Source organism: Lithobates pipiens, unplaced genomic scaffold (genome assembly GCF_037356315.1).
Source record: "Lithobates pipiens isolate NorthernLeopardFrog02 unplaced genomic scaffold, aLitPip1_a1.2 Scaffold_18, whole genome shotgun sequence".
Classification (NCBI taxonomy): domain Eukaryota; kingdom Metazoa; phylum Chordata; class Amphibia; order Anura; family Ranidae; genus Lithobates; species Lithobates pipiens.
Window position 1 is genome coordinate 599,975,129 of NW_027507758.1, and position 25,959 is coordinate 600,001,087.

Sequence of the window (25,959 nt, forward strand, 5' to 3'; positions counted from 1 at the left end):
ATTTCAGAGAGCCCTTAATTCGAAACCTCTGTTCCACTGAAATGCTAAGCAGTTTTGCCAGCCCTGCTCAGGTCTTATCTGCAGGACTACAGAACACCTCCCCATGTCTTCATTCCCATAATATAAGGAGGAGCTGTTTTTTTGTACTATGTTTTTAAAGGGTTGCTGACCTTAGGCCTGCTATATATGTTCAAAATCAACTTCAACAAAGTACACATAGCAACTGTCCTCTTTATGGAGCGATCTGGGGTCTATAATAAATGTAAACATCCCATGTGACAGTAATAGGCAGTGACAGGTCCTTTTCATGGAGGGATCTGGGGTCTATAATGAATGTAAACATCCCATGTGGCATTAATAGGCAATGACAGGTCCTCTTTATGGAGGGATCTGGGGTCTATAACGAATGTAAACATCCCATGTGACAGTAATAGGTGGTGACAGGTCCTCTTTATGAAGAGATCTGGGGTCTATAACGAATGTAAACATCCCATGTGACAGTAATAGGTGGTGACAGGTCCTCTTTATGAAGAGATCTGGGGTCTATAATAAATGTAAACATCCCATGTGACAGTAATAGGTGGTGACGGGTCCTCTTTATGAAGAGATCTGGGGTCTATAATAAATGTAAACATCCCATGTGACAGTCATAGGTGGTGACAGGTCCTCTTTATGAAGAGATCTGGGGTCTATAATAAATGTAAACATCCCATGTGACAGTAATAGGCGGTAACGGGTCCTCTTTATAGAGGGATCAGGGGTCTATAATGAATTTAAACATCCCATGTGACAGTTCCTCTTTATGGAAGGATCTGTGGTCTATAATGAATGTAAACACCACATGTGACATTAATAGTCATTGACAGGTCCTCTTTATGGAGGGATCTGGGGTCTATAACGAATGTAAACACCCCATGTGACATTAATAGTCATTGACAGGTCCTCTTTATGGAGGGATCTGGGGTCTATAACGAATGTAAACATCCCATGTGACAGTAATACTTGGTGACAGGTCCTCTTTATAGAGGGATCTGGGGTCTATAACAAATGTAAACATCCCATGTGACAGTAATAGGTGGTGACAGGTCCTCTTTATAGAGGGATCTGGGGTCTATAATGTATGTAAACATCCCATGTGACAGTAATAGTCAGTGACAGGTACTCTTTATAGAGGGATCAGTGGTCTATAATGAATGTAAACATCCCATGTGACAGTAATAGGCGGTGACAGGTCCTCTTTATAGAGGGATCGGGGGTCTATAATGAATGTAAACATCCCATGTGACAGGTCCTCTTTATAGAGGGATCAGGGGTCTATAATGAATGTAAACATCCCATGTGACAGTAATAGGCGGTGACAGGTCCTCTTTATAGAGGGATCGGGGGTCTATAATGAATGTAAATAAGATGAGAATCAAATGTAATCAAAGAACAGAAGAACAGAAGGCGGCGACAACACGGCGACAGAAGACCGGGCCACCGCTTGTAAAAGAGCTAGAAGAAGGCGCGGTGGCCTGGCAAGAAGAACCGAAGAGGGGGACAAGACCCCCTGAAGAGGGTGACAAGACCCCCGAAGTCGGAAGAAGAAAGCCGGGCTCCTCCGCTAGTAAAAGAGCTAGCAGAAGATAGTGGAGGAGTCCGGCGAGAAGACCCCCGAAGAAGGAAGAAGACCCCTGGAGCTGTGCAATAAACTATTTTAACCCTTGTGTGTTGTGGATTTTTTTTAACATTTTTTTCACAGGTGAATGGGTAGGAGTACATTGTACCCCATACTCATTCACATAGGGTGGGGGGCCGGGATCTGGGGGCCCCCTTATTAAAGGGGGCTCATGGATTCCGATAAGCCCCCCGCCCGCAGACCCCGACAACCAACCCCAGGGTTGTTGGGAAGAGGCCCTTGTCCTCATCAACATGGGGACAAGGTGCTTTGGGGTGGAGGGGCCACCCTTCCCCAAGGCACATCCCATGTTGAGGGCACACGGCCTGGTACGGCTCAGGAGGGGGGGGGCACTCGCTCGTCCCCCCCCTTTCCTGGCCGGCCGGGTAGCGTGCTTAGATATGGGTCTGATATGGACCTGGGGGGGCCCCCACGCCGTTTTTTCGGCGTAGGGATTCCCCTTTAAGTCCATACCAGGTGACGGGGCCAGCGACGCCTCCTTCGCTGGCCCCTGCTACCTGGAGCCGTGCTCAAAATGAGCGGACTTTCCTCCACGTGTGTGGGCGAGTCCGTTCATTTTAAAAGTACGGCGGATAGTCTGGCGGACTTAGTCCACAGTACCTAATCCGCCGCAACAGTACCGTGTGTGGGCAGGTAGCTCGTTCGGAAAGTCCGACGGACTGTCCGCCAGACTTAGTCTGATATGTGTGTACGTGGCATAAGGTGAGGACATTGCTGGATCCCTGGACAGGTAAGTGTCCTTGTATTAAAAGTCAGCAGCTACAATATTTGTAGCTGCTGACTCTTAATTTTTTGGGAGGGAGACTGGAGCTCCTCTTTAATGTGCAAAATAAAGCAAAAAAATGTAAACTGTGTATCTGATTTTTTTTTTTCATTTTAATTTGTCTTGTTTATTATTTTTTTAGTTTCCCATTTAAAAAAAAAAATCTTTAATTTCTAATTAGCCTAGCAACACCTTGTACTAGAATTGTAATTTTATTGTCAATAAACACAGGACAAATTTTAGATTAAAATGTATGCTTTTTTATGTACAGTGACACTAACTTTTTTTTAAATTAACACTGGTCAAATAAGATTTATTTTTTTATTTGTCTATAGATTGCATAGAAATTAAAGACAATACCACCAAAGGAAATAATTGTTTGTCCTTTCTTTATTGACATAGGAGTGTGTCTATGGGAATGTTTGACCATTCTTCCAGAAGCGCATTTGTGGGGTCAGGTACTGATGTTGGACGAGAAGGCCTGGCTCACAGTCTCCGCTCTAATTCATCCACGCCACTTTTTTTTTTTGGCGTGGGGTTTCCCTTCAAATCCATACCAGACCCAAAAGGCCCCAAGCTGGTTTTTTTTTTCACTATTTATTTTAGTTTTTACATCCAGCTGTCAGCGGGACACCCCGCTGACAGCTGATGACACATTGGTTGTTAAGGATGCAGCGGGCAGCTTCCCAGCCTGCTCCTTACCAACCAGCTATATACAGTACAGTGTGTTTATTAAAGGGGAAAAAAAGTCACCGACCCTTTTCAAAAATGCAGTGGCTTAAAAACGCATAGATGTGAACGTGTACCATAGGACACCATGTTAAATGGACTGTAGTGCCTTTCTGCAAAATGCACCAAAAAGTGCATAGGTGTGAACGTAGGGTGATACAACATACAGGACTATTTGACCTCCCTGGTGGTATTCCCGAGTCTGGTTCGGGGTGAGATTTCAGTACCAAAAGCGGTAACCCCAAGCCAGACTCAGGATCACATCGCAGGATCCATGTAGAGGTTACTTACCTTGTCCCCTGGATCCTGCAATGTCTTCCCGCTGTGATCTGCGAGCCGCCGTGTCTCGCTTGATCTGTCACAGTGACGGCTCCGTTCCCTGCGAGCGTTGCGACGCACGGGGACGGAGTTCAGGGCCAAATTCAAAAAGTAAAAAACACAGTATAGATACAGTATACTGTAATCTTACAGATTACAGTACTGTAGCAAATAATTACACATCCCCTTTGTCCCTAGTGGTTTGTCCAGTGTCCTGCATGCAGTTTTATATTATAAATACTGTTCCGGGGGCGTGGCTTGCCTTGGACGAAGATGGCCGCTTAACTCCCGAGCTCCGTCTAGCCTGTGTCCTAAACTCCTGCTATTGGGGATTATCGCACCGCTTTACCGAACGATCATGGGCACATCCTCCCGGAGCCGTTCAACATCCCACTCGCGCTCTCCGAGAGACTTAGATACCCGTACATCACAGACTATCCCGGAACTTTTCAGAAGCCAGGGATCTAATATGGCGGCGAATCCTCCCGCTCGTGGCCACATTGGGATCACACTCACCCCTACGGACCAACCGCCGACACCGGGTGTCAATCGCCAACCGCAACACCAGCACCCCAGCCTACAAGACCTGAGAGCGGTAGCAACTGACATAAAAGACACGCTCACGGCCGCCATTTCCGACCTCCGCCGCGAACTACAAGTGATCTCCAGCCGAGTACAGGCGGTCGAAACTCAGGCCGCACAACAACAACAAGCGATCCAAAGGACCGACCGGCAGGTAGACACCCATACTCTACAACTCCGAGACATCCAGCGTCATGTCGAGGACATTGATAATAGAGGCCGCAGGCACAATCTTAGAGTGCGCGGCCTACCGGAATCGGTCGACCAGGACCAGCTCGTGCCTGCTGTCACTTCCATTTTTAACCAACTTCTAGAAAGACCCCTACAAACAGTTATCGCTATGGAACGCATCCATAGAGCTCTCCGTCCCAAGGGCAAGGATGCAGACCCACCTAGGGATATCATCTGCTACGTCAACGAATTCACGATTAAAGAGGACATCCTCAAGAAGGCCCGAGAACAACCGCAGATACTATACGAGGAACACCCTATCCACATCTTTCAAGATCTGTCAGCGATCACGCTAAGACACAGGAGAGACCTCCGTCCGCTGCTGGAGATTCTAAAAAACAGGGAGATACGATACCGATGGAGGTTCCCGTTTGCCCTCCAAGCCTCTCACCAAGGCCGCACCGCTACATTACAGGTTCCTGAGGAATTAGACCTGTTCTGCCGCACGCTGGACATACCGTACATAGACTTACCGAACTGGTATGCAGACTTCCATATCCCCTTTCGCAGCAGCAACGGCCTAGAATTTGACCGCATGGAGATCCAAACCTCTAACTACAGACGACGCAGACCACCATCCACAGGCAGACCAGGAGGAGGTTCTCACGTCAGACACCTACCTATGAGCCCGACCGCAGCACCGCTGCCACGGAGAGCACGCAGGGACCGCTAAACTGGTGAGTCCTCTCTTTCTCTACCGATGTCTGGCTATACCACTATACCTGTTCACATGCGGCATCACTCCTTCCCGCAAACATGACTTGGCTCCCTGATGTGGCCCCCCGCCCCACACAAGATGTTTAACGACCAGTAGGCTCCCGGTCGCATTGACTCACATCTAGCAGATCCTAACCCACGACATGTGAGACGGACCACATTTCACCGTGGCCCCTAGATTACCTGTCCCGAGTGAGAACTTCACCCTCTGCTTCTATACCGGACGAGTCTCCAGCTCCCCCCGCGTTCCTCACAAGCCGCCCACTCTGCATGGACCATACGAACGGCCCCCACGATGCTCCAGCACGAGGATTTCGGACTTCCGTACTCCCCATTGCTGCACGGTTAGACTCACCTGGACTCCCTCACTACATTAGATGAAATGCTTCTGCAACTGCTTTCAGCAATGATCTACTCCAACGTGCCTCCTCACATGAGCTTTGGATGGTCCTCTATACACAGGCTCAGGATCCTGGAAGAGACATCGGGGGGCAACCACTCGACTCTGTATTAGGCAGTGTTTTTGCCTGTAGCATTGACTTTTCTTTACAGACCGAACCATTTTGGAGAGACTGTAAGTAGGTACATAGATAAGTTGTGTTTAGGGGGCGTCGACCCTAGATGATTCGGTTTGCTGTATAGTATGTCTCCCTAGCAGAGGGCCCCGGTCCAGTTCACCCTCCCCCAGCTCGTCAGGTTGGAAAGATTAATGGCTCGCTCACCCCCGGAGGGGAGAACAACATAGAACCTCAATGAGATTTTGTCCTCCTGACGAGAGGGGCCGGTATGGTCGAGCAGACTCGCTTTACCCCCCAGTACCTTCCGTCTCTCACAATACTCCACCTGGTAGACCTTCCTAGGGGTACTGCATATATATGTTAGTAAGATGTTTTATCTCCTTTTCCTATATGGTTATAGGCATCGCTCTCCTCATGCTGTCCTGCCCTGATTTTTAGATCGGGAAGCCTCACTCACATGCGGGGGGACACCAAGTCTGTTTGATCTCTCAGGAGTGATGCCACAGGTTTACCTTGTTTCTGTCTGCCATTGGTTTTATGTTCTGTTTATTCGTTTCTCTTGCCTCATGCAACAGTTATATAGTTATGACGCTTATCAGTTGGGTCTATTTTGAAAGTGACCTTACACTTAGTCTATGTTCCCCCTGTAAATAGGGACGTCGTAATTTCACTACGAGGTAGGAATCCTTCCAAGATAGGAATCATCTTTTGAGCTAGCAACGCATTGCTATCCCCATCTTGACCATTTAATTTTTTTTCACCCTCATGTCCCTCTTCTAATTGATATCCGGCCTCTATGGCCATCCCCTAATCATAATCTTCATTTCTAAAATAATTATGGTTTGGGTTGCAGGCTAGACGGATCGAAATTCAACTTGTCACTCCACCTAGACAGAGTTAGACCACCGGTTTCTCTAACGAACAGCTGAAACCGCTGGCCTTATCCGATACTTATACTTGCACTGTTTGATTGTGTACACCTACATATCTGACTTCGTCCATAACTAAGTCAACCCCACCGCAGTGGTGCCTACGATCCTTATCAAACATAATACTAACAGACGCCACTGACTTTACCTGGCGATTGTACATAGGCAGTTCCTTTGATCCCCCAGAGGTTCTAGGTAACTCCCCGACGCCAGTTGATTCTTTATTCGACGTTAGATAGTCGAACTTTTTCAGATTACCAGATCAGCTTCGCTTTATCTGCCCCCTTTTATCCTAAACAGGCGGAAATATTTTCCTTCATCAACAACCTACCTCCCTGTTATAGGATTATATTTTCCTTTGCGACAAACACACTCTTCACAGACACTCCTATCTTTCCAAATTCATAGCACGAAAATGTCCTCTCGCCCAGGTCCGACCGCACCCCTTAGGGCAAAAATTGTCTCACTTAATATTAAAGGCCTAAACATTCCAGAGAAACGATCCAAACTCCTCCTTGCAATGCATAGGAATAAAGCAGATATTATTTTTCTCCAGGAAACCCACTTCAAGACGAACTCAGTCCCGAAAATCTGTGATCATCGATACCCCACTGCCTTTCACGCAACCTCCCCTCTAACGAAATCGAAAGGAGTATCTATTCTTTTCCACAAAAATTGCCCCTTTCAACTCACCGATCAATTGATAGATATAAATGGTAGGTATATTTTTCTTAAAGGTCAGTATGCAGGCACAAACATCACCTTGGTCAATCTATATGCCCCAAATACCCATCAAGTCACTTTCTTTAGAGAAATAACAACCTCCCTGATCTCCTTTAAGGAAGGGATTGTGATCATAGGCAGGGATTTTAATGTCCCTCTCAACCCCATTCTTGATACGTTCACCGGCACCTCCTCACTCCCATATCGAGCCCTGAAGACCATTAACGCCTCTCTAACGACCGTTTTACTACACGACACCTGCCGAACTTTAAACCCTGACTGTAAAGACTATACGTATTATTCTGCCCCCCACAACAGGTATTCACGTATTGACTTCTTATTCCTGACACAGAAGGATCTCCCTTTACTACAAAATGCCTCTATAGATCCGATGGTTCTATCAGACCACCATCCGATCTCAATGACGCTACAATTTCCTGAGACTAAATCCTCTACTCCTATATGGAGACTCGATTCCTCCCTACTCACCGACCCATCTGTCCTGGCGGAGCTCACTACCCATCTAAAACACTTCTTCAACGAAAACCATGAGTCCGATACCTCCCCTTTAAATAATTGGGCAGCTCATAAATGTGTTATCAGGGGAACCCTTATAGCATTAGCGGCCAAACGTAACCGTGAAAGGAAGAAAATATACACCGACCTCATAGCCCAAATTAGGAAACTAGAGTTTGTACACAAGCATACCCAAGCCCTAGCTACGCTTCAGGAAAGCTCGCTCGAAACTCCTAGAAATTCTAGATAAACAAACCCAACGTAAATATATACTCTCCAAAAAAACGTTCTACGAGTACGGCAACAAAACTGGCAAACTACTGGCCAGAGCACTTCAAGCTAAAAGGGCTTCCAATACTATTCATTCTTTAACCGACACTACCGGAAGAAGGCTTCATAAATCTACGGATATCGCTAACCACTTCGTTTAACCACTTAATAACCGCCCTATAGCCGAATGACGGCTTTAGGGCGGTTTCTTAACTGTGGGAGGCCGTCATATGACGTCCTCCCAGAATTCCGCTCTCGCGCGCCCCCTAAGGCGCGCACTCGAGAGCATCCGTGACCGCCGGGTCCACAGGACCCGGCGCATCACGGATCGCGGTAAACGGCCGCTCGTCGCGGCCGTTTACCACGTGATCGCTCCGTCAAATGACGGAGTGATCACTTGTAAACAAACCGGCGTCAGTTATGACTCCGGTTCCTCCCTCCCCCTCTCTGTACCGATCGGAACAGCGGAGGGGGAGGAGATCGGTGTCAGCAGCGATGTGGGCTGCATCTGCAGTGCCCACATCGCTGCTCACCGAAAATTAACCCCTCAATTCCCTGCAAATACTCTGCAATACCCTGCCATTACTCTGCATTACTCTGCAATACCCTGCATTACTCTGCATTACTCTGCAATACCCTGCATTACTCTGCATTACTCTGCAACACTCTGCATTACTCTGCAATACCCTGCATTACTCTGCATTACTCTGCAATACCCTGCAACACCCTGCATTACTCTGCAATACCCTGCATTACTCTGCAATACCCTGCATTACTCTGCATTACTCTGCAATAGTCTGCATTACACTGCAATACTCTGCAATACCCTGCCATTACTCTGCATTACTCTGCAATACCCTGCAATACCCTGCAACACTCTGCAATGCTCTGCAATGCTCTGCAACACCCACCAATACCCTGCAACACTCTGCAATGCTCTGCAACACCCGCCAATACCGTGCAACACTCTGCAATGCTCTGCAACACCCTCCAATATCCTGCAATGCTCTGCAACACCCGCCAATGCCCTGCAACACTCTGCAATGCTCTGCAACACTCTGCAATGCTCTGCAACACCCACCAATACCCTGCAACACTCTGCAATGCTCTGCAACACCCGCCAATACCCTGCAACACTCTGCAATGCTCTGCAACACCCGCCAATACCGTGCAACACTCTGCAATGCTCTGCAACACCCTCCAATATCCTGCAATGCTCTGCAACGCCATACTCTGAGATACCCAGCCATACTCTGATATACCCAGCCATAGTCGGTGATACCCTGCAATACCCAGCCATAGACACCCCCCCCCCTCCCGCCGCCCTCCGGTGCTTCTACCGACTCGCCAATACTATCAAATCCAGAATCTTTTTTTTTTTTTTTTTTTTTTCAGGCTTCCCAGCTTAGAGGTGAGATGCGGGGTCTTATTGACCCCACATCTCACTGTAAAGAGGACCTGTCATGCCATATTCCTATTACAAGGGATGTTTACATTCCTTGTAATAGGAATAAAAGTGATCAAAAAATTTATTTTTGGGGAAAAAAAATGTCAAACTAAAATAAATAAAGTACAATGAACAATAAATTTTTTTATTTTTTTTTAAAGCGCCCCTGTCCACATGTGCTCGCATGCAGAAGCAAACGCATACGTAAGTCCCGCCCACATATGAAAATGGTGTTCAAACCACACATGTGAGGTATCACTGCGTACGTTAGAGCGAGAGCAATAATTCTAGCCCTAGACCTCCTCTGTAACTCAAAACATATAACCAGTAAAAAAAAAAATTAAATCATCGCCTATGGGGATTTTTAAGTAGCGACGTTTGGCGCCATTCCACGAGCCTGTGCAATTTTGAAGAGTGACATGTTAGGTATCGATTTACTCGGAGTAACTTCATCTTTCACATTATGCAAAAATTGGGCTAACTTTACTGTGTTTTTTTTTTTTTTAAGCACAAAACAGTTTTTTCTTCAAAAAAAAGCATTCGAAAAATTGCTGCGCAAATAACGTGCGAGATAAAAAGTTGCAACGACCACCATTGTATTCTCCAGGGTGTTTGCTAAAAAAACATATATAATGTTTTGGGATTCGATGTAATTTTCTAGCAAATAAATGATGATTTTTACATGTAGGAGAGAAATGTCAGAATTGTCCTGGGTGCTCCAGAACGCCTGATGGCGCTCCCTGCATGTTGGGCCTCTGTATGTGGCCGCACTGTGTAAAAGTCTCACACATGTGGTATCGCCGTACTCGGGAGTAATAGCAGAATGTGTTTTGGGGTGTAATTTGTGGTATGCATATGCTGTGTGAGAAATAAACTGATAATATGACAATTTTGTGAAAAAAAAAAAAAAGTAAAAAAAATCTTGATTTTGCAAAGAATTGTGGGAAAAAATGACAACTTCAAAAAACTCATCATGCCTCTTACTAAATACCTTGGAATGTCTTCTTTCCAAAAAGGGGTCATTTGGGGGGTATTTGTACTTTTCTGGCATGTTAGGGTCTCAAGAATTGAAATAGGCCGTCAGTACTTCAGGTGTGATCAATTTTCAGATATTGGCACCATAGCTTGTGGACTCTATAACTTTCACAAAGACCAAATAATATCCACCAATTTGTACTTATTTTTACCAAAGATATGTAGTGGTATAAATTTTGGCCAAAATTTATGAAGAAAAAATTACTAATCTGCTAAATTTTATAACAGAAATGAAGAAAAATTCATTTTTTTACAGAATTTTCTGTATTTTTTCTTTTATAGCACAAAAAATAAAAAACCCAGCGGTGATTAAATACCACCAAAAGAAAGCTCCATTTGTGTGAAAAAAAGGACAAAAATTTCATATAGGTCCAGTGTTGCATGACTGAGTAATTGTCATTCAAAATGTGAGAGCACCGAAAGCTGAAAATTGGTCTGGTTATTAAGGGTGTTTAAGTGCCCAGTGGTCAAGTGGTTAATATTACACCAAACTTTATAACCTCTCCCCAACGGCCCCATCTGCAGACCACTCATCTAGGCTTAAAAAAATTAAGGAATTCCTCCATCAATACAGCCCCACCCCCATCTCAGAAGACACTGCCCAAGACTTAGAATCCCCCTTGACGACGGAAGAAATTTCTATTGCTCTAAAACAACTTAAACCGGGTAAAAGCCCAGGCCCGGATGGCCTCACAGTAGCCTATTATAAAACCTTTGCGGACATTCTCAAGCCACACTTTCTTTCGGCCTTTCAATCATTATCTGAACCCATCTCTCCTCCCGCAGAATTTTTGCAAGCCCACATTACTGTCATCCAAAAATCAGGTAAAGATCCCTCAGTAGTGACTAACTACAGACCTATCTCCCTATTAAATGTAGACCTTAAATGGTACGCAAAAACACTGGCAAATAGAATATTACCGCTCCTCCCTTAGCTTATCAGTCTTGATCAAGTCGGGTTTATCCCGGGTAGGGAAGCAAGGGACAATACCCTTAAAGCAATAAATGTCAGCCATTGGCTTTCGACCTCTCAGACGCCTGGTTTCATGTTGTCGTTGGATGCGGAGAAGGCGTTCGACAGAGTGGCCTGGGACTATATGTCCGAAGTTCTCAGAGCTATACATTTACCCCCCAGAATGTTAAATCTTATACAAGCCCTATATTCAATCCCAACTGCGAAGGTCAGGGTGAATGGCCACCTGTCGGACGCCTTCTCCATATCGAATGGTACGCGCCAGGGATGCCCTTTATCCCTGTTGATTTTCATACTGACATTAGAACCCCTCTTGAGAAGACTTAGAGCCAACCCCGACATTAGAGGAATTGACATTAAGGACCACACATACAAAATAGCCGCATTTGCGGACGATATTCTCCTTTTCCTATCTGCCCCCCTCACTACCATTCCTAATCTATTACAAGACTTCGCCAACTTCAAGACCCTTTCAAATTTGCAAATCAACTTCAACAAATCCAGTGCCCTGAACATCTCCCTACCCAAACCTGTTTGCTCACTCTGCTGGACCAACTTTCCCTTTCAATGGAACGATAAATCCATTACATACCTAGGAATCCAACTCCCAGCCTCCTTATCTGACCTGTACAATTTAAATTACACCCCTTTGCTGAAGAAGATATGTGCTGACTTTCAGACTTGGTCCCCGGAACGATTCTCCTGGTTCGGCAGAATCGCCATAATTAAGATGAACATTCTCCCACGTATCCTGTACCTACTGCAAACTATCCCGATAAAACTCCCTCCGAACTTCTTTTCCACATATCGCAAATTATGCACATTGTTTATATGGAACAAAGGCCGCCCCCGCCTCAGCTTTTCTAAATTAACCACCCCAAAACTTCGAGGAGGAACCGGCCTCCCAGATATTGGTAAATACCAGGTTGCTTGCCACCTTACTCGGATAATCGATTGGCATATTCACGCCCCACTTAAAGACTGGGTTCGTCTTGAACAAGCACTTTCCCCCGATCCACTAACTTCACTGCCTTGGCTCAGCTATAAATACCAGTCCCGAACACACAAAACTCACCCTTTGATAGCTCCGACGTTACATTCTTTCCAATGGGCCAGTGTTCACCACAAAATCTCCTCCACCAATGGACCGATGACTCCTCTTAGGGGTAACCCGGATTTTATTCCAGGCACACACCCATCCTTCCCGACAGCAGGATGGCCTCACACTACAGTTAGAGCAACGCATTTCTTTCATAATGATACACTCCTATCCAGAGAAGATTTAGCAACTCTTGCGTCTCGCGGGGCCTTTCCCTTATGGGCATACCTGCAGATCCGTCACTTTCTGCTCAACCACAAACTCAGACCACAGTGGTCTAGAGCACTGACTAATTTTGAGAACTTATGCTCTAATGAAGAACCCCAGCGCCACTTGATCCCACTTACTTACTCTCTCTTATTCCGAGATTGTGATCAGTCCGACCTATGAATAAGACAACAATGGACGAATGACCTTCAAGTGAACATTACTGAGGCGGACTGGGAGGATGTCTTCAGGTTTGTCCATAAGGGGACGGTCAACGTGCACATGCAAGAAAATGCTTTTAAAATAGCGTCAAGATGGTACAACACGCCCCATAAACTCCACATAATTAACCCCTCTAATTCCCAGATGTGTTGGAGATGCAACGCGGAAGTGGGAACATTTATACACATTTGGTGGACATGCCCCATCCTACAACCATACTGGACGGAGGTACACCAGACGATAACTGCTGTTACTACTTACCAATTGGATAAGTCACCAGCCCAATTTTTGTTACACCATTCAAACAAGCCCACTCGCCCTTATTACAGGTCTTTAGCCATGCATATGGTAAACGCTGCCAGAATATGCATCCCACGCAAATGGCGTTCACCCGACCCTCCACTACTCCGAGACTGGTTTAATCGCATTGACGCAATTATGACAATGGAAGACCTTATACACCAAGCAAAAGATACCCCTACGAAATTCACAACCACTTGGGCTTGTTGGATCCATTTCAAGACCACTGATTCCTATAAATGCATTATACAGATATGATCTTCGTGAAAATGAGAACGGACCTTTTCCACAAGATCATTCTCCTCAACTGTGAGACATTCCTTCACACATAATCTTAGATTTCTCTGGACCTCTATCAACAAATAATAAGACACACATACCCGCCCATCTCATGGATATATACGATCCTGATATCTCCTTACACCGAGATACCCTCACATCTGTTAGTCTTTAATCCCCCAGGAGCACCCCCATGACATATGGACCTGCAGACACTAATACCTACACCAAAGCAAAAACTGAAATATTGAAGACTATCTCCTAGTGTCTGGGAGGCGAGGAAGCCTGCTTTGTTATATTTTATTACATCGTGTTTTACTTTGTTATGTTTCACGATAAGTCGCATGGTTTTTTTTTTTATTAAGGTTACCAACTGCTTGATAGTGGCTGCGTCCGCAATTGTTTTATGCAATTGTCTTATGCCAAATGTAACCTAACCAACTGTTATTGCCTATATACTGTATTGTTCTGTTTACCTGTTCCGGTATGTAATCTTCAATAAAATTGTCATTAACAAAAATAAATAAATAAATAAATACTGTTCCTTCATGCCAGGAAACTGGAGATTGTCCATAGCAACCAAAAAAATGTCAGTTTACATCAAAAGTGGTTATAGACCAGCTAGAAAACAGCGATTTTAAATTAGAATTGATTTGTGGCGAAATTCAACATTAAACACTAAAAGTAATGACAGTGACAATTCTGTAACTGAGCAAATTTCAGTGTTTTTGATTTGATTACATTATTGAATCATTTTTATTATTATTATTAGTTATACTTATTTATAGTTATTTATTATATTATATAATATATATATATATAATTATACATGATATATATATATATATATATATATATATATATATATATATATATATATATATATATATATATATATATATATATATATATATATATATATATATATATATATATATATATATATATATTAGAGCTGCACAATTAATCGTCAAGAAGTGTTTCACAATGCAAAGAATTCTCTCTGCTCTTCTGAAACCACAGCCCTCAAAAGAAAGGAAAAGAAAAACATGGGAGTCTGCCAAGAATCAAAACATTTTTTATCAGTTGAACTTAATATAAACATTGTAACAATTTATCAATGGAATAGAATTTGTGTTTAAGTGAAAAAAGTTTAACCACTTAAAACAATAAACCTTTTTCTGACATTTGTTGGTTTCAAGTTATAATCTTTTTTTTTTTTTTTTTGCTAGAAAATTACTTAGAATCCGCCAAACATTATATATATTTTTTTAGTAGACACCCTAGAGAATAAAATGGTGGTTGTTGCAATATTTTATGTCACACTGTATTTGCGCAGCGGTCTTTCAAATGCAATTATTTTGAAAAAATGTCTCTCTCTCTCTCTCTCTCTCTCCTACAATATAAAATGCCAAATTCCAATGCAAAATAACAGTACCTCTTTCAGCACCTAAAACCTGAAATAATCATAGCGCCAGGGAGGTTAAGGACTCTATAGTGAAGCGCTTACATTATGAGATTTTAGCTTTGGCTTTAAATCTGCTCCATGGGAAATCACAAAATGTAAATGTCGACTGCACAACCAGCCATCCTCTGGAGGGGACAGGATAACCACTATGCAGATTATAGATTAGCTCCCCAGCATCTCACTTGTTCAGCTGAAAGGGTAATAATTGCAGAGAGACAAAACTCCGACTTCCAGCCCAGAACTGAAATTTGAAAAGTCTTGTAATCGATGTCAGGAGCGGAAAGCTTTTAACTGTAATTATACATAATTAGTCACGTGGCTTATTCACTTAATTTCTGTGTGCTGGCATCTGGGAGAAAATTTGTAGTTTCAAGAATACATTTTAAACATCTCCCCCCCTCCACTTCTTTGTTATCGGTCTTCCGTTCCTTTGTTGAAAAGGGACAGTACCATCAGATCTGAACCTGAAGGGCCCTTTCTTACCAAAATGTGTTCCAAAGTTAAATCTGACTTCCAGCCCTCCTTCCAGTCTTGCACAGTTGTAGCGGCTCCTCTCCTGGACTGAAACGGCTTCCTCTGATTTCACTGCACACTGTGAGCTTCTCACAATGTGCATTAGAAGCTGTAGCATGAGGTGCCTCATTTCCCGGATGGAAGCCATCTTAGCCCTTTTTCTGCCAGTCCCTGGTCCGCCCCTTTATTGGATTTCAGTTCTTGCAAACATGGGAGGCTCAGAATCAGGGCAGTCTGCGTGCAAATGCAACCTGCTTAGGAACTACAGCTCCTCCAGACTGACTCCCACCCATTAGGGATGAGCTCAGGCATGTTCGCATGGAAGACGTGCAGAGCCCGCCAGGAAGTGAGACATTGACCGATCTATGCAGCCGCGCATCGGGGCAATGTCTCACTGTCTGGCTATAAATACTCTTTAACCCCTTCCCACCCACGCTATAGCTGAAAGACAGCTATAGTACACCTCTCCAGTTCTGGAAGGGCGTCAATGTATGTTCTCCAAGAACCTTGGGGCACACCCTGTGACTGCTGTGTCCTTTGGACACAGCTGATCACAGATTACGGTAAAGGGCCAATCACAGAAGCCCTTTACCATGTGATCAGCTGTGTTCAAATCACAGCTGGTCTTATGTACGCAGACATGCTGATTATCGGCTCTCCTTTCCTTACACACTGGGGTTATTTACAGAAGCTGGTGAGTGCAAAATCTGGTGCAGTTTTGCATAAAAACCAATCAGCTTCCAGGTTTTATTGCCAAAGCTTAATTGAACAAGCTGAAGTTAGAAGCTCATTGGCTACCATGCACAGCTGCACCAGATTCTGAGTTTTTGTAAATGTCCCCTCGTGTCTCTGTGTGTGGAAAGGAGAGCCAACAACTGGCAAGGCTAACAGGGTATAATGAGTACATTCAAGAAAAACCGGTGTATAGGGGCTGCAACCTTCACACAAAAGCTCCGCCCAGTGCTCAGACCTTGAGGCTGCTGACACCTCCAATGTACCAGAATAAGGAAAGGGATGGTCGGCACTCAGGATGATATCCAAAATGGTATTTCTTTATTAACCGCTTGCCAACCAGCCGCCGTCATTTTACTGCGGCTGGTCGGCATGATCCCGCGAGCCGTCGTAGCTATACGTCGGCTTGTAGGATGAGGATAGCAGGCTCGAAAGCGCTGCACTGCAGGGGGGGGGGGTGCCGATACTCGTGGCCAACGGTTGCGATGTCCACCGGCCACGAGCGATCGCAGGCACAAGAGGTAGAACAGGAACGTGTGTGTGTAAACACACAAATCCCTCTTCTGTGAGGAGAGACAGATTGTGTGTTCCTAATAGCTAGGAACCACCATCTGTCATTTCCTCTAGGTCAGTCCCCTCCCCCTACAAGTAGAAACACACACAGGGAACACAGTTAACCCCTTGATCGCCCCCTAGTGTTAACCCCTTCCCTGCCAGTGACATATTTACAGTAATCAGTGCATTTTTATAGTACCGATCGCTGTATAAATGCCAATTGGTTCTAAAAATTTGTCAAAAGTGTCCGCCATAATGTCGCAGTCCCGATAAAAATGGCAGATCGCTGACATTACTAGTAAAAAATTAAAAAAAATTATAAAAATGCTGTAAATCTATCCCCTATTTTGTAAAATAAAATGATTTTTTTTATATTTTTTGGGGGGATATTTATTATAGCAAAAAGCAAAAAATATTCCTTTTTTTTCAAAATTGTTGCTCTTTTTTTGTTTATAGCACAAAAAATAAAAACCGCAGAGGTGATCAAATACCACTTAAAAAAAAGCTCTATTTGTGGGAAAAAAAGGGCGTCAATCTTATTTGGCTGCAAAGTTGCAGGACTGCGCAAATGTCAGTTAAAGCGACGCAGTGCCAAATCGCAAAAAGTACTCTGGTCAGGAAGGGGATAAATCCTTCCGGGGCTGAAGTGGTTAATTGAGCCAGTGAGAGAAGAAAATGCCATGTGCCTAGCTGTGTGTGCTATAGTGGGGAGGACCGCTTAATACGAGCAGCTCCTTCGAGGGTAGCGCTACATATTAAAGTGATAGTCTAAACCAGTGATGGCGAACCTTGGCACCCCAGATGTTTTGGAACTACATTTCCCATGGTGCTCCACTATACTACAGAGTGCCAGAGCATCATGGGAAATGTAGTTCCAAAACATCTGGGGTGCCAAGGTTAGCCATCACTGGTCTAAACTGAAGGGCAAAGATTTATTATATTCAAGCTTACCAGTCCTTGGATGTGGTGGTTGCATTGTTTTTTTTTTTGTATCCTTTATTTTACCTGGTGATCCTTCCAGTAACACACTTCCTGTCCTAGGCTGACAACGCACACTGTACTGTATCTATGGAGGAGCAGTGTTGTCACCCTAGGGTAGGAAGTGAGGACTAGGGAACACCTCATCCTCTCCTCTTCATAAAATGAAGGGGACGTATTCTAGAGTCCTCAGAGGTAGCTAGGAAGCTGTAACTGATAAGAGTGCAGCACAGGAAGTTATAAACTCACAAGATTTCTGGCAGGATCAACAGGTATTCTCTGTACTTTATCAAACAAATATAACTTAACTCTTTCAACTGTATATTTACTGTACAAAAATAAGTAATTGTTGGGGTTTATATACACCAGGGATATGCAGTGAGTGGACCTCCACATCTGTTGCAGAACTACAAGTCCCATGAGGCATAGCAAGACTCTGACAGCCACAAGCATGACACCCAGAGGCAGAGGCACGATGGGACTTGTAGTTTTACAACAGCTGCAGGTCCGCAATGTTTTGCACTTAGGTTTAGATACATGTTAACAGACCCACTGCTGTCTATTGAAAAGTTGCCTGGAATAGTTGGTGGGCACATACGGGGACAGAATCTGTCACATTCTGCAGATAGAGACAGATCTGATACAGCGGGGACCTTCTTAGGAAATCAGTGACATGCTTCTTGCATAGCAGTGCTTGCACATTGCTTGTGTTTTCTTGATGTTCTCTTTCTAAGGCTGGATTCACACCTAGGCATTTTTAGCGCTTTTTGCATTTTCCAGATTTGCCCTACAGTCCATTTACCATGGTTTCCTATGGAACACTTTCTGTAGTGCAAATCTGAAAAATGCAAAAAGCGCTAAAAATGCATAGGTGTGAATCCAGCCTAAGAGAAAAATACAAGGACTCCCATTTCTTGCCTCCTTCTGAAAATGCAAGCTGCCTGGCAATCTCTGCCCTTCAGTGCTTCCGTGTCACAAACGCGTGCTTCCTTGGTCAGTGATTCACAACCATTGGAACCAATGCACCAGAATGTCAGAAGAATTTTCAGGAAAGCTTAAATAGTTCTCTCATGGTAGATGTAGTTTAATGCAAGTCTATCACTGTGTTCAGGATAAGTAACACTCCATAAAAATCCTTACCCATAGCGGTGCCTGGCCACATCTCGACTTAGTCGTTCAGATAAGTAGGCCCCAATCCGGTCCAGCTTCTCCGGGGCTGATAGAGCATAGAAGGTCAGCTTCTCCATGTTTGACTTGACCAGGCCATCCTAAAAATACCACAAAAAAGATGGATGAACGCTACATCTCACGGGTTCTCATCCAACGGTACCCCAGGGGTACCTTTAATGTGTTCTTATAGTAAGTCGTCATAACAGTTTAGAATATCTCGTAGTAGTAGTAGTAGTCAGTCATAATCATCTGGTCTTGCGCTGTAATGTTGAAGATATGTCATAGCTTCTCCAAGTCTCTTGACTGATAGGAACATACCCCAGCATGTATATTCACACTGCTAACAGACAACTTAATTCCATCACCATGGAATGGCCGATGTTGATTGTCCAAGAACAGGATGGGAGGTGGGAAAGTTGTGAACCCTCCCCCATCAGTTCTAGTTACATCATCCCATCCTTGGTGCCAAGTCTGCATAGGTGTTAATTGGTTAGTTCCCATACAGTATCTGAAAGTGTGAGCTCTACAAACATTTATACTCACCTAGGTGGATGTAGCATCGGCCCATTGCTGCATCTGTCCCCGGCCACCTCTACACCCAGAATCAAAGGTTCAAAGAATGCTGATCGCTCAGTTCTCCGTCTTCAGGCTTCATTCATACATGCCGTTTTGGGCTCTCAAAATGCACTACAATCACAAAACGCAGGTTCAGGTGCCATTATTTTCAATGGCACCTAAAACCCAGAGTAGTTTTGCCACAATTATCATATGATTTATTGTGCGGCAATCACAGCAAATCACATCGCGTTAAGCTTGTAGCTCCAAAAATGAGCAGGAGCTTCTTTTGGGCGACAAGCTTCACGGGCAGCGGTTTGCCGCCAATGCCACGCAATAAATTGTGGCAAAACCGAACCGCATTTTAGGTGCCATTGAAAATAATTGGAACAAGTATGTAGAGCTACCACCTACTGTGAGTCATTGTCAAAACGGCTCCCAGCCTCAAAGGTCTCTGAAAACCTCCAATCTCCAACAAACATAAGTAAAAGCTGGCCTCAATGTACAGTGCCTTGAAAAAGTATTCATACCCCTTGAAATTTTCCACATTCTGTCATGTTACAACCAAAAACTTAAATGTATTTTATTGGGATTTTATGTGATAGACCAACACAAAGTGGCACATAATTGTGACGTGGAAGGAAAATTCTAAATGGTTTAAAAAAATATTACACAAATAAATATGTGAAAAGTGTGGGGTACATTTGTATTCGGCCCCCCGGAGTCAATACTTTGTAGAACCTCCTTTCACTGCAATTACAGCTGCAAGTCTTTTTGGGGATGTCTCTGCCAGCTTTGCACATCTAGAGAGGGACATTTTTGCCCATTCGTCTTTGCAAAATATCTCAAGCTCTGTCAGATTGGATGGAGAGCGTCTGTGAACAGAAATTTTCAAGTCTTGCCACAGATTCTCAATTGGATCTAGGTCTGGACTTTGACTGGGCCATTCTAACTGTTTATGGTCGTTGTCCTGCTGGAAGGTGAACCTCCGCCCCAGTCTGAAGTCTTTTGCAGACTCTAATGCCACGTACACACGACTGGTTTTTTCCGTCAGAATAAACTCTGAAATGGACTTGCGTACACACGATCACACCAAAGTCCGATCGTTTAGAACGCGGTGACGTATGATGGGACTAGAAAAAGGAAGTTAAATAGCCAGTAGCCAATAGCTGCCCTTGTGTTGTTTTTGGTCCATCGGAATAGCATACAGACGAATGGTTTTCCCGATAGGAATTGATTCCGTGAGAAAGATTTAAAACATGTTCTATTTCTAGGTCCATCAGAAATTTCGAAAGAAAAAGTCCACTGAAGCCCACACACAATCGGAATATCCGATGGAATGATTCAGTTGGATCTTTTCTGCCGGAAAGTCCGACCACGTGTACGCAGCATAACAGGTTTTCTTCTAAGATTGCCCTGTATTTGGCTCCATCCATCTTCCCATCAACTCTGACCAGCTTCACTGTCCCTGCTGAAGAAAAGCATCCCCACAACATGATGCTGCCACCACCATGTTTCACAAGTGGGGATGGTGTGTTTGGGGTGATGTGCAGTGTTAGTTTTCCACCACACATAGCATTTTGCTATTAGGCCAAAAAGCTGAATTTTGGTCTCATCTGACCAGAGCACCTTCTTCCACATGTTTGCTGTGTCCCCCACATGGCTTTTCCACAAACTGCAAAAGGCACTTCTTATGGATTTCTTTCAACAATGGCTTTCTTCTTGCCACTCTTCCATAAAGGCCAAATCTGTGGAGTGGATGACTAATAGTTGTCCTGTGGACAGATTCTCCCACCTGAGCTGTGGATCTCTGCAGCTCCTCCAGAGTTGCCATGGGCCTCTTGGCTGCTTCTCGGATGAATGATCTCCTTGCCCGCTCTGTCAGTTTAGGTGGACGGCCATGTCTTGGTAGGTTTGCAGTTGTGCCATACTCTTTCCATTTTCGGATGATGGATTGAACAGTGCTCTGTGAGATGTTCAAAGAATGGAATATTTTTTTATAACCTAACCCTGCTTTATACTTCTCCACAAATTTATCCCTGACCTATCTGGTGTGTTCCTTGGTCTTCATGATGCTGTTTGTCCGTGAATGTTTTCTAACAAACCTCTGCGGGCTACACAGAACAGCTGTATTTATACTGAGATTTAATTACACAAAAGGTAACGTCTAAAGGCAATTGGTTCCACTAGATTTTAGTTAGGGGTATCAGAGTAAAGGGGGCTGAATAAAAATGCACCCAACACTTTTCAGATATTTATTTGTAAAAAATGTAAAAAAACATTTATAAATTTTCCTTCCACTTCACAATTATATGCCAGTTTATGTTGGTCTATCATATAAAATCCCAGTAAAATACATTTATGGTTTTCTCCTTATGAGAACGACAGATGGTGTTGAACACCCCCGTCCCTGTTTAGGGATGGGTATTCTGCTTTGATTGTCTATTTCACACCTCTTGTGGTCCAGTTCATTCTGTCCAAAATGTGCACCTCACTGTCCTTGAAAGAATGTTCCTTTTCTATGAGGAGTATGAAAAACGATGAGTCTTGACCGGTAGAATTTGCATTCTATGTTGAGGTCATTTACACATGCATCCCAAACCATACAGCCATGAGAAGGGCTCTCTTCACTCATGCACACCTTTGTGAATGAGGCTATAGTGTTCTTCTCCACCCCATCCAGCATCAACTATCCCTTTCCCCCCCCATTCTGACTATCCCTGGCCTGCCCCTTTCATCCATTGGATTTCAGGTTTTTTTCAATCGTGGAGGCTCAGCATCAAATGTGGGCATTACCTAGGGCGGTCTGCATGCAAAAGCAACCTGCATAGGAATGCCCGCTGCTCCAGGCTGACATCCACCCATCAAGGCATTTTGATATCTGCATTACTCCTGCCAAGGACCAGCCCACTGGATCTTAGGAGGAGCATTGAGACAGGGTGCTGTGATGTTTTCAGGAAGTTAAGTACCAGCCATGATCTGCCTGCATTGCGGAGAGAAGCGCCGAGGACCCAGTGATCATGACGCTGGATCTAAAATAATGTATGTAATGAGAACAAAAATGTTTTATGTATAATTCTCATTAGCATATGGATAGGTGGGGAGGGGACCAGGGAAGGAAAAATTATAAGCAAAATGAATTTCAGCTTTAACTCTTTCAACCACTTCCCATCCACTGTACGTTTATAAACGTCCATGAATTGGAAGGGTGAAATCTTGGTCATCGCTGCAGCTGCTGCAATGATCGAGATACCATTTTTTTTAGAGTTGGCAATTCCCTACAAAGTAAAAGTAATCCTAGTAGCTAACGAGACGCTGGATTACTTTTACAGGCGGTGGAAGGGGGTCCAAACCACCTCTCATCGCCTTTACCGGGCTGTCCTATGCGATTGGGGAGCCTGGTAAAGATGCCACCAGCGGCATCTGATTCTGGGCACACAGCAAGAGGAACGTATGTTCTTTCACCCACTGTGTGACATCAGAAACCAGAATCGACGAGGATTTCAGTTGTTTGTTTACCATGTCTGATCGGCTGTACTGGAGGCCAGAGGTGAGATCTGGGGTCTAGTAGATCCCAGATCTCTCCATAAAGAGGATATGCAATGGTCACCATTTTATTCTCTAGGGCCTGTTAAAAAAAACCATATAATGTTTGGGGGTTCTAACTAGTTTTCTAGCAAAAAAACAAAATTATGTTTTTTACATGTAGGAGGGGAACGTCAGAATTGGCCCAGAATGGAAGTAGTACATTCTTATGCCTTGTACACACGGTACGATTGTTGGCAGGGGATTGTCTGTTGACAGACTGTTATCCTAAAATCTTACCATTAGTAAGCTCCTTTTGACAATTGCTGTCCAACTTTCGGCCAGCAAATGTTGGATGGCAGGCTAGTAAATTTTCAGTGGGCAACGGTCTGTTGTCAGATTTTCGTATGGTCAGTACACAAATGATGGAAGTACAAACACGCATGCTCGGAATCAATGCTCACTAAACACAAAATTAGCAGAAGGGGCCCAAAGGGTGGGGCTCAAGAGCTGCAATTCCTCGTAGTACCTCATTACGTTTGTGGCACAACAATTGAGTAACGTTAGTATGCAAAACAAGATCCTGGCAGACACCCTTTTCATAAAAACAAAACAAAAAACAGACGTTTGGTTGGCCAACAATCGTACTGTGTGTACGAGGCTTTAGACCCCATACATACTATTAGAATTTCTGCAGATTTTTGTCTTCAGATTTACCAAAACCATGTAGTGCAAGGGCCTGCCTGATTGCATACAGATTGAAACTCTTAGCCCTTGTACACATGGTCGGACATTCCAACAACAAAATCCATCGGATTTTGTCCGAGACTAGTGTTGCATACACACGGTTGGACAAAGTTGTCGGAAAATCCGATTGTTCGTAACGTGATGACGTTATTTAGTTACGACAGGACTACATTCAGGCTAGCAGCCAATAGCTTTGGTCTAGGAATTTGATCTGAGCATGGCACTTTGTCCGATCGGAATTCTATACAAACGATCGGACATGTTGTCGAAAATTTTTTATATCCAGCTCTCAAACTTTGTTGGTCAGACATTCCGATGGAAAAAGTCAGATGAAGCCCACACACAGTCGGATAATCCGACAACACGGTCCAATCGGACATTTTCCAACCGTGTGTACAAGGGCTTAAAGCGGTGTTCCAGCCGTTTTTTTTTTTAAAGTCAGCAACTACAAACACTGTAGCTGCTGACTTTTAATAAGGGCACTTACCTGTCCAGCAAGCCTGCAACGTCGCCCCCCCGAGGCCGATCCGTCCATCGGATCAGGTGCTGGCAACACCATTGCAACTAAGGGAAAACCGGCAGTGGAGCCTTGCAGCTTCACTGCCCGTTTTCTACTGCGCATGTGTGTGTCGCACGTCGCTTTGTGAATGGCCCTGTCATCTTCTAGGAAGCACACAGGTCCCAGAAGACAACGGGGGAGCTCGCCGAAGAGGAGGAAGTGACGGAACAGCTCCACGGACTAGGAAGAGGCAGATTAGAAAGACTGCCTAGCAACAGGGGTTTCTGGTAAGTAAATAAAAAAAAAATTCTATGTTTTTTTAATTTATTTCAAAGAAAATTTCAATGTATAAATGTTTTTTAGGGTGGACCTCCGCTTTAAGGTTTGACCTCATAATATATTATTTTGGTAAATCCAAAGACAAAAATCTGCAGAAAATCTTTTTTTTTTTTTCGCCATTAGTGTGCTTATACGTTTCATCCTCATATGCAAGAGCTGCAAATTCTGTACCAGTAATGTGCTCATTTTCCTTTCTATATACGTCTACTCCCTGGTGGCTCTCCATCTCCCCGCGTTTTGCTGGCTGAGCTCCTTTCTCTTTTATGGCTGCTGTGTGACACCAATAATTCCAATGACTACATTGACCTTCTCAGCATCACTGGAGTTCATTAAAGCCGCCATGCAGAATAGGACACCCTTGGCAGGAATCTTGTCTTACCAGGAGCAAGTGTCACAGAGTGCAGAGTTAATTCAAAGAACATGCCATATTGTCATATAAAAAGTGACATCTATTTATTTATATATGGATTGTATTGCTGAATACTGATTTAGTGCAAAGACTGAGCAGAGGATCAATGTTACGGAGGGAACAGGAAGAAGGCCTTTAGAGTAAAGTGACCACAAGCATGTCTCTGGTTATAAAATACATGGTTCTATTCAAAGACAAGGGGAAACTGTGTGTTTAAAGTGAACCTGTGGCCAGGCCTTGTGGATTTGTCCACATTTACATATTCTCAAGGCGGATCTAAGTAGGCAGTTTATACTTATCTAACCTCCAACGGCCCTGTCCGTCGCCAGCACCTTTTCCTGTATGACAGTTTTCGGCCAGCTATACATTGGCCAGTGTGGGATGATGTTACTCCTGCGTATGTGCAGGGACACACAGGGATCAGGCCCGGCTGCAGTAAGCTGAGCTGCACATGCGCAGCTCCGTTTATATGCCGGGGGATGCTGCAAACAGGCAGGTAAGTGTAGTTTATTGCAGCAAACAACAGCAAAACTTTAGTTACGCTTTACCAAGCAGTAAATTAGCTTTTAGGCTAGGTTCACATTGTGTGTGCGAGATGAAGCGTTGGCATCGTGTATACGGCCGCCCGTTCATTTTTCAATAGGCTGCCCTAGATGTGGGAAAGGTGCAAAAAGAAGTTCTGGACTCTTCTGCAAATATCGAGCCTCGATGAATCGTGTGCACTAGCAGGTGCAAATAACAATTAATGGCACCACGTGTCTGCTAACGGGCAGCACATTTCTGTGTGTGTCGGAAAAGCACACAATTTTGTATGTGTTGCCAACACGCACAAAGTGTGAACCTAGTTATATAATAAGCCCTCACTGACCTCTTTAGCTGCAGATATTAGAAGGATTAGAGAGAATAAGAAGGCTGCTGGTAGGGGGGAGCAGA

The 25,959-nt window shown here is 44.2% G+C and overlaps 1 protein-coding gene across 2 annotated transcripts in view; it reads right to left on the reverse strand.

The window, feature by feature from the left end:
* Nucleotides 1-25,959, reverse strand: part of EFR3B (EFR3 homolog B) — a 385,565-nt gene that overhangs the window by 145,112 nt on the left and 214,494 nt on the right. For both annotated transcript variants that reach the window (XM_077489234.1, XM_077489235.1), the window contains exon 3: nt 18,923-19,050. In XM_077489234.1, coding sequence (XP_077345360.1) covers nt 18,923-19,050 — 128 coding nt within the window. The remainder of the gene's footprint in view (nt 1-18,922; nt 19,051-25,959) is intronic.